The sequence below is a fragment of the Egretta garzetta genome, unplaced genomic scaffold, assembly GCF_000687185.1.
Source record: "Egretta garzetta isolate BGI_Z169 unplaced genomic scaffold, ASM68718v1 scaffold6, whole genome shotgun sequence".
NCBI classification, from domain to species: domain Eukaryota; kingdom Metazoa; phylum Chordata; class Aves; order Pelecaniformes; family Ardeidae; genus Egretta; species Egretta garzetta.
The window spans coordinates 3021311-3030893 of record NW_009260080.1 but is presented as its reverse complement, the minus strand read 5'-3'; the positions used below and the strand labels follow the sequence as shown (position 1 = coordinate 3030893).

Sequence of the window (9583 nt, the reverse complement as noted above, 5' to 3'; positions counted from 1 at the left end):
ACTCCATCAGCAACAGCTGCCTGGGAGGCCAAACCCTCCCAGTCCTGCAGTTTGCAGCAATAGTTTGCATTAAGGCTACGCTGCCGCGCAGTTCCTCAGATGATTTACATTTGGGAAGACATGGGTGATTTCTCTGACAGACAGCTGCCTCTAATATGTACATTTGGGTGATGGTGGTGATTATTATTTTGAAGGTGAAAACGTGATTAGTGAAATTATGGTGAGGCTACTTTCCCTCTGTTGCCCTGGTACTTCCCTCAAAAACTCAAGGGTGTTTTTGCAGGAGTATTTCTGAACCGAACAGCACCTGCAGGTAATGATTTTCCTAGGAGGCTCTTAATAAGCCAGATTCCTACCCGTTTAATTCACTATAGGACAGCCCATTAACCAAGGCGATTTCTGCTGGTTTCTCTGCCTCCTGTTAGGGTAAGCAGGGGCGCTTGCTACTCAGCCTCCAAGCAAGTCCTTGGCTTTTATCCAAGCTGCCTCTGCCTGTTTTCTCCCTGTTTTCTCCTGGTGCAGCCTCTGTGCTATTGAAGCTGTTTGGCTGTCACTCTTCCATGGTTTGGGTGCTTTGTCATTTTTTGATGCCGGGATGCGTTTGCTGTCAGGAGGAATTTACAGGCACATTAGCTCGCCTGTCAGGGACAGGGAGCCACACTGGCTGGTGAGCCGGGGCTGCCACATGCAGCTCCTTCATTTTCTGCTGGCTGTGGTGGAATTTCCCAACTGCACTAATTATATTATCGCCCTGATACAAGCCTCTGAAATAATAAAATACCTGTAAGTCCTGCTGCTTGGACTTTAGAGCAATTTGCGGTTAGTTTTAAATAATTCACTGCAAAAATCAGCTGGGAGAATACAAAGCTGTGCAGTACTAATGCCTGGTTTTATTATGTTAAGCCTCACCAGAGCGGGGGGCAGCTTGCGGTAGGTACTTAGAAACAGTTGCTATGTAGGTAGGGTTGGAGCAGTCATTCTTTGGGCTGGATTTCAGGAGTTCACAGTAATCAGCACCGGTCTTGTTTTTACTGGTTATTGTTTTTCACTGATTAACCTTGCTCTCTTCCCTCTCCCCAAGTACCAAGAAGGGTCCACGACCAGTGTGGCTGATGGGTTGGGTGATAGACAGCTGCTCTAAAAATAGATGGCAGGGCTGGAGGGCAATGCAGCTTGACTCTTCTTCCAGGAGGCTGAGATCCTCCGTATCACATATTGTTAAAGCATAGCTCAAAAATTTGACAGTTTGTTACCAGATGTACTTTGTAAATAATAACAGGAACATTTAATCAAAAGAATGTATTGTTGGCACTCTTGGAAAAATGACATCCTGGAACAAGTGGGCCTGAAGACACCTAATCAAAATGTTTTGAAAAATTCTGAAACTTGGCAACCAACCCAAGATCCATGTGCCATCAGCCAAACTACCCTCATTATAATACTAAAAATCATGGCCCCAGGTCAAAGCACCCTTACCCAGGTCAAGACCCTTTCTTACAGAGCATGCACGGTAGAAAGAAAGGACACCATAGCTTTAAATGAATGCAAAGCTTGCGAGAACCCATAAGAAATGCATGTGATTAGGTGTGATTGCGAAATAACTGATACCCAGTCCTGCTGTGTGATCACCAAGGTGTGCTAGCTTTGTGGAGCTACCGCCTAGCACCCATCTCTGCAGAAATGAAATAAATATGCAATGTCTCTCCTGAGTGTGTGACAACTGACTGATTGCACACTGGGCCACGAATCCACCTTTTGGACAAAAGTTTTTACAATATGGCCCTGACCTGCCTTTGGGATGGTTTTCTAGGGGCTGAACTCAAACATGAGATTCACCCCTGCACAGTGGCTGAATAGGTTTAATAACAGAATTCTGCGAGTATTGTTATGAGTTTGGGATGAAATATCATCTATGGTGGCTTTGCAGAGAGTCTTGTGCGTGGGTGACTTGGGGGATTTCAAACCTCAGGAGGACCCAGGGACCTTGTAAAATGGGGCCAAGTAGAACAAGAGGTGCACTTCTGTAAAGTCATGTTTCCCCCAGCACCCGTACGCTTCTGCCTTCCCTCTGGGATGGTCATTCTGAGCTGTGACAGGGAGAATGAGTTTGCAATATCAGTCCTTTGCAATGCCACTTGCACAGCCATACACACCTGTACAAAGCAACGAGAGAAAAGCCCCTGGTGCCATTCATTATTAGAGTCATTGCCACATGCTGGCAATGACTAAAAGAACAGAATTTGTCCCTAAATATTTGCCTGTTATGAATTTCTGTGGGAGAGTTAGGATTTGAAGCTGATTCAAGAGGAGCATTTAAAAATATGCTAAATTCTGATTTCGTGCTTAAGTTCATCATTTAGCATAACACATGCATATGTTTTGAGCTGACTTCAAGAAGATTTAAGCACGTACTTATCGTTTAAGATATGTGAAGTGTTTTGCTGAAACAAGGCCTTACTCTAAAAGAGAAGCAGAGGACCTGTTTTTAGCATGCAAATGTACGTACGGGAAGTTTCTAGTGCTATATGCTACAGCATGGCATCCTTGAGAAACTAACAGCAGGCTTAAAAGGGAAGGAGCTGGCTCCATTGAGAGGCTAGCAGGACAGAAGTGAGAAATGGTAGATGTATAACAAGCAGCTGGTTTTCCTGGAAAAAAACTTCACTGGACTGGATGAAGACTATTCCTTGCTTTTTATGGAGAGAATAATCAGTGGTTTACATCTGACTTGCTGGAAGAACTTAGTTTCTGGTAAAATCATCCCTCCAGGTCCTGCAGGGCCACTACGGCAGCAAGACTGCTAAGGTGCTCATTTATTTTAAGAATAGGCTATTAGTTTTATTTTTCTTTAAAAAAGAAGAGTTGGATTTTCTTTTCTTCCCTATTGGCCAGTTGGTATAAATAATCCCACTGAAATCAATGTGAATTTTACTGCCGTCATTGCAAGAGAATCAGACTACGGTATTTGTGTACTTTTTGATTGTGATTTTTAAAAAAAGCTTCTCAAAAGGTCTTTCTTGTCCTTCTTTTGTACATCAGAAAATTTACGTCTTACTTTTCATCTTTTTCGTGAAAGTCTTGAGAACTGGAGGATTATGGTTGTCATAAAAATGAAATGTGGGAGGGCTAAGGGTTTTAATCAGACTGGTTAGGAGCTGTCAGGTTTTAGTTGTGCTTTTAGCTTTTATTTAACTCAAACTCCAGACAATGAATTGTTGAAAGAAAGTTTCCTTTAGAAGTATTTGTGACTCTTGCTTCTTAGAGAGGATAAAGTTCCCATTCTGGAACTCTCTTTCCCAAGAAAAGTCAGGAAAGTCACACCTCTAACATTTAGCAATATGAAGAGAAGGAAAAAAAAAAGTAATTTATACATTGCTGCAACTTTGGCTTGTGGATGGGACTGTTTTACAGTTTAAATATCTGAAGCAGTCACCCTATACTCTCTTTATACAAATGGGAAAAAATTCGCCCCAGTACATGGCAATTCATCTCACCCATGATAGATACTTGAATAGGTCTGCTGAGTCCCAGTCCATAGATGCCCATCTCCACTGGTGATAAAAGGAACCTGGGGGATCTAGTTCACACTTGACTGACTTTTAGACACCTCAAGTAAGGTGTCAAGAAGTAAATTCAGCTCAGTGCATCCATCTCTCCCAGCCATTAATTCTCTATCCTGGCCCTTGCTTTCTCCAGCCTGCTTGTCCCTACTCTTTGAAGCCTTCATGCTACACTGAGGCAAGTATGTGCTTTGCTTTCACTGAGGTCAATGGCAGTATTGGTAAATTCTGGAAAAGTGGTTCCTTTCAGGGATGGCATCATATGGAAAAATAATTCTCGTGCTGGAAGTTCCTGAAGTTTGAAATCTGGCTGTGGAGATCAATTCGAGCAGGTAGACTTGGTGGGAGAAAGATATGTGGAAAATAGGGAATACTCTCCATAGAACAAACTTGCTTGTTCCATAGGAAGGGATGGAAACTATAAGCTCTTTGAGGCAAGAATTATGCTTTCATTCTTTTTTTGGGCTAGGGAACCATCTCTTTGGTCTCAGTTCATAAATGACTTTGTACAACAGATTCCTGACATGGGAGAGAACTTTAATTTGGGCTAAGCTAATGAAAATGCATAACAACATAGAAACCATGTTTGTGTTCCCCCAGGCCTGAGGAGCTGGTGTGCAGGGAGTCCCAGTGGAGCTGAGTTAACATGTCTGTCCTAAAAACCATCTCCTTTTAGCTATTCAGTGACACCATGTGACTTCTCTGCTGGTGGAAATTGTCTTTTTCTAGAGAAAAAGGGGTACATGTGACTGCAGTGTACAGAAAATGCATTTTTCATTTCATTTTCAGCACCCCAATTTTCTCGCAGTATGACGAAGGTCCTGAAGATGGCATAAAACTGAGTGCAGCAATAAATACTAGAACTGAGGAATATATTATAACACACAGTTTTGCCTCCCCATGGACTTTAAGAAAGCAAAATCTGATTTGACAATATGTCCAGCTCTGTCTTTCAAAGGTACTTAGCCTTGACAATTTTGATTGAGATTTTTATCATGTGTGCTGGTCAGGGAAGCAGTGGTGTCTGCTCTTGGCTGAACAGAGAGTGATTTGATGTTATTGTGAGCAGAGCTTGTGCTGCACTGAGGATTGTCTTAACCGAAGACTGTTAACATTGATCCAAATAAAATAATAATACGACTGAACATGTTAGGGAGGTGGATCAATACAATAGTTTAAGATACAGTAGTAGCACTTGTTTCCCAAGAGACCGTAGCACAAAGCAAGAACTAGGGCTGCTACACTGCTGAAAACATAATAATTTAATGTAAACTTGAAAGCAATTCAGATTGAAATAGAGAGAATATTGGTTTTGATTAAACCCTTCAAGGCTCTTGTCCCCCTTTGTTAGCCAAGCTCATCTACTCAATATACTCTTGCCTTCAACCCCAGCCTGAAGTGAAAATAACCATTATTCCTATCATCGTTGCTTCAGTCCCACAGTATGCTCACAAGAACACACAATCCTGCTCAGGTTGATCCCTGTGCCTGTGGCCTGATGCAAACCCTTCTCAAGTAAAGAGAGTTTTTACATTGAAGCTAATGGCCTTCAGATAAAGCTACATGAAAATGCAAGCAAGAATGGAGGGCAGAATAAAGATCTATAGATAAGGGGGTTTTGTTTGTTTTCTTTCCTTGCTTCATTCCTTGGTTCCTTCTGTATAATAAATGCCACCTCGGTTTCACTTCTGCTTGGGTTTCATAGCATCATAGGATAAATCAGGCTGGAAAGGACATCAGGTCTGTAGCCCAACCTCCTGCTCAGAGCAGGTTTTTGAAAACCTCAAAGGCAGGAGGAAGGCTGTGCAAGCCTGCTGGGTGACCTGTTCCACTGCTTGCCTATTCCCATGGGGACAGTTTGTCCTAATATTCAGACTGAGCTTCTCTTGTTTCAGTGTGTGCCTGTTGTCTGCCATCTTCTTCACCTTGGTAAAGATGCCAGCTCCACTGTATTGCTGACATACGTTCTACTGTGTCCGCATCCCATCTCCAGGCTGGCCAGGTTCATCTACCTCAGCCCCTCCACACAGGCCCTGAGCATCCAGGTGGCCTCTGCTGAAATGGCTTCAGATGGTTGATGTCCTTCCTGTACTGGGGGACCCAAAACTGCACATGGTATTGTAGATGTGATCTAATGAGTGCTGAGTAGTGGCAACATCCCTTGGCTGACTTGCCTTACAGCCCAGGATCCTGCTGACCCTCTTTGCTGCTGGGCACATTACTGTCTCATGTTCAGCTTGCTGTTTGCCTACAAGCTCTGTCCCTTCTCAGCAGAGCTGCTGCCCAGCCAGTAAGGGTCCAGCCTGTCTTGTTACAGGTCATTCTTTCCTCCTCAGAGTGGGACTTTCCATTTGTCCTTGTTGAGTTTTCTGTCAAAGTTCCTGCTGGCCCAGTCCTCCAGCCTGTCTGGACGACAGCCCAGCCCTCAAGCATATTGACTGGTCCTCCCCACAATTTGGTGTCCTCCGAAAAGCTTATAAGCAAGCGCTACATAGCCTTTTCCAGATTGTTGATAGTCATGATTAGCGAGGTCCCAGGATAGATCTTTGTGGTACTCCACTTGTTACCAGCTTCCAGGCAGTGTATGACCCATTAACCATTTAAATGGTAACAAGGTGGGTTTGGTTGAAGACAGGAACAATAATTCCTCTGTAATGACTCTACATGCTATAACATTTTAAAACATCATAAAGAAGGAGTGAGTGATAGCATCTTGCACCTTGGCACAAAGTTTACTGTACTGTTAACATTCATTTGTTCTCTAGTGAGTCAATGAAGGCATTAATGATCAATAAATCACTTCCTAGAGATATTTCAGCAGAAGCAAGGAAGACAGAAAAATGTCTGCAGTGAGCAAAATGACCCCCTTCCAGTCTGTGGCCAGTGAATGATGCTAATAAGCCTGCACGTAAAGATTTGTACAAAATCATCAGGCTTCATAAAACCCAACTTTATGAGTCATGTCTAATAGCTACTGAAAGAAAATCAGCTGAAGTAAAGGAGCTCATGACCCAATGCTTTAGACTATCTAACTCTCTCATTTTTTTCTGTGCAGTGTATTGGTCCTTCATCAGTCAAAGACTCAGAAACAACGACATAAAGAAACAAAGAGTTCAAATGTCTGGAGGATGGATCTGTTCCATTGAAGGCCATCTAACATTCCCCAAGCATCAACATAATTCAGTTACCTTAAGTGTAGCTCCAGCTGTGAGTAGAGGAAGTGAACAAATGCCCTTCTTGCCACAATTTCTGCATGGCAGTCGTTGACCGCAAGCCCTTGGTCATTAATATATTCCCCATTTATACATTTGGTACCCGATGATAGCACAATAACCTGAGCTTGCCTGATGTCCAAACCTGTAGGAGGAAAAACAAAAGGGTTGTGAAATTGCCGGGGGTGAGTATTCATAAGATATCATAATTGTTAAAGATCTCACAGCCCACGCTTTGATGTGGCAGCCCAGACAGCCCTAATGGGACGCTTGTAAAGGTGATGATATGGCCTTTGGAATATGCAGGAATCTCACATCTCTGTGTTATTAGAATAATGAGAGCTCTATTTCAGTCTTGCTGCTAATTCCAAGATAAAAGCTTGCCACAAAGTTTACTTGTTAAATCAATAACTACATCATAGGAGAGCACATGCTGTAGGGAGGCAATAAAGATCTCCTGCAGTGCTGATAAATGGCCAGGTTTTTATGAGCTGTTGAAGACATTTTCTGGTGGGAACATACACTCCCTGTAATGTTAGGTTTCATTGCTGTTGTACTATAAGTACTAAATAAAATGCAAGTAACACTTCAGGAGCTGCTCTTTAAAAATCTCAGAGAACAAATTTTCAGCCCAGTTTCCTTTTCGTTTCCCCAAGAGCAGCTACATCGCTGCCTTTTCCGCTGTGGTCCCGGGGAAGGAGCATTCATCACTGAGACCGGCGGTGTTCCTCCATTGCATCTCCAGATAATGGTGATGGCAATTGAAAGACACGCCTTTCTTGGTTCAGATAGACACTTTCCAGGATTAAATTCTGATTTCTTTGGGGTCAGTGGCAAAATGCTTACAGGGTTTCACTCTAAACCAGCTCATACAGCCCTGTGGATGATTTCCAAGAATACTTAAGAATGAACTGAGCCCAAACTGAAATCACCTATTGAACAGCATGTTTCAGGATACCTCTCTCTGAATACCAAAGAACAGAGGAGCAACTCTTGGGAAAAAGGACTTTTCTGGCTGACAGGTGCTTCCTCTCGATGTGACAAAGTAGCCTCAGAGTGTTGGGCTGCGTTTGACAGCTGTACATGATTGTGTGTGGGCAAACACACGTACAGTATAGCAAGTCAGACTGCTGGGGTTGGCATGGTTGTGCCCACATAGTGTCACCTGAGAAGCCCTCGGTGTCCTGCCCAACCTCTGGCTGCTGCTCCAGGGCAGTGGGGGTGTCCAGGAGTTTCTGTGTCCTCCTCACATGTCTCACATGAACATCCATGAAGTGACTTGGGGGAAATGGGTGCCCATGTTTAAGCAACTGAATCAAGACCTCAAAGGCTGATGAGTCAGTGACTAAGATGGGCCTGAGGCTGCAAATACCCACAGGGGAAACAGAAACAATCTCACCATGGCCCATGGTGATGTTGTTTCTGTGATGTTACTTTAGCTGTATAAAAGCTTTAGGAATTATTTTACAGAGTCAGTAACATTTTTTTTTTCCTTATCATGAAGACTATTGAGTGGCAGAAAAAACAAGACATTGCAGAGATCTTCTGAGTTGGAAGCACCATGCTTGGGACCATGTTCTTCCATAAGATCCATTGGTGTGATATGAGAAAACAGATGGAGAAGGAAAGTATATTTAAAACGTAAAGGGCTGGTGCTACTAGTGATGTCCCAGTTTGTAAATAGGACAAATAATACTTCATAATCTCCATGCAGCACTGGGACTAGTGGCGGATGACACGCTACAGCACTGTTGCCATGCTTAATGTATATAATAGCAAATGATACCAAAATAATCTCATGCCTATATCAGAATGATAGCTACATCAGTAACCTAAAAGATTTAGTAGCATTGAGACATTGCGGCATTCTGACATTTGTAGGAGGTAGAATTGTGAAAAACTCAGTTAATCACACCTGAGCCCTGGTTGTGACAGTCTTAGACAGAAGTAGTCCTAGGTACTAGTGACAAAGTACACAGCACTGTATGCCTGTGCCAGAAATTTAATCTCTATTTGTTACTAGAAATGTGACCCTAACATAGTACTTGGGAGTATTAAAAAAAAAAAAAAAGAGCTGGCAATCTAGAAAATCTGAGGCGTGAAGATGGGAGCACATGGCAGAATGCAGTGGAGAAATGCAATTAGTGTTTGCATTTATTCCAGTTTTATTACTAGATGAAAAGTTGAAGTGGAAAAATGGCTCCTTCCCTACAAAGAAATATATTTATACTCTGTACATTAGAATTGTTTTGATGTCACTTGGCTTTAGGGTCACTGCTTTCACGAGAAAAATAATAGGTCTCTTAGATCAGACACATGTCCGTCTAGCTAACCGTGTCCTTCACGTGGACTAACACCAAACATTTCATGAGGCATTGCCTGCAATAGAGGTGTTTGAGTCCCACTCAGCATCTCAAAAAGTCATGTATACTTTCCTGAACAGCATACAGTATTTTCCTTGATTGGAAGGTTCATGATAAGAATCAGCTATTTTTTTGGTTCTATTTTATTTATTTAACAATGTACACAGAGTCTTATTTTCCTCAGCGCAGCAGAAGTATACCAGCAAGAGGTAATTGCCTCATTCAGAAACCCATAAGCCTCTCTGCCCGCCATCCTGCACCTCAGGACCTCCATCAATACTCCTTCTCCAGGCAGTGAGTCCGACTGCTTCCTTCTCCTTACATTAACGTACCCCTAATGTGCCTCCTTGTCTCGCCCTTCACCTTGTGGTCAAAGCACCAGACTGCAAATACCGAGCAAACCATCTGGGGAAGCCATCCTGCTCTCCAGGAGCTATTCCTCACTCAC

General features: G+C 42.9%; 1 protein-coding gene across 1 annotated transcript in view; it reads right to left on the bottom strand.

Moving 5' to 3' along the window:
- ADARB2 (adenosine deaminase RNA specific B2 (inactive)) overlaps nucleotides 1–9583 on the bottom strand; it is a 114973-nt gene that overhangs the window by 40203 nt on the left and 65187 nt on the right. The window contains exon 4 of the mRNA XM_035896815.1: nucleotides 6749–6917. Coding sequence (XP_035752708.1) covers nucleotides 6749–6917 — 169 coding nt within the window. The remainder of the gene's footprint in view (nucleotides 1–6748; nucleotides 6918–9583) is intronic.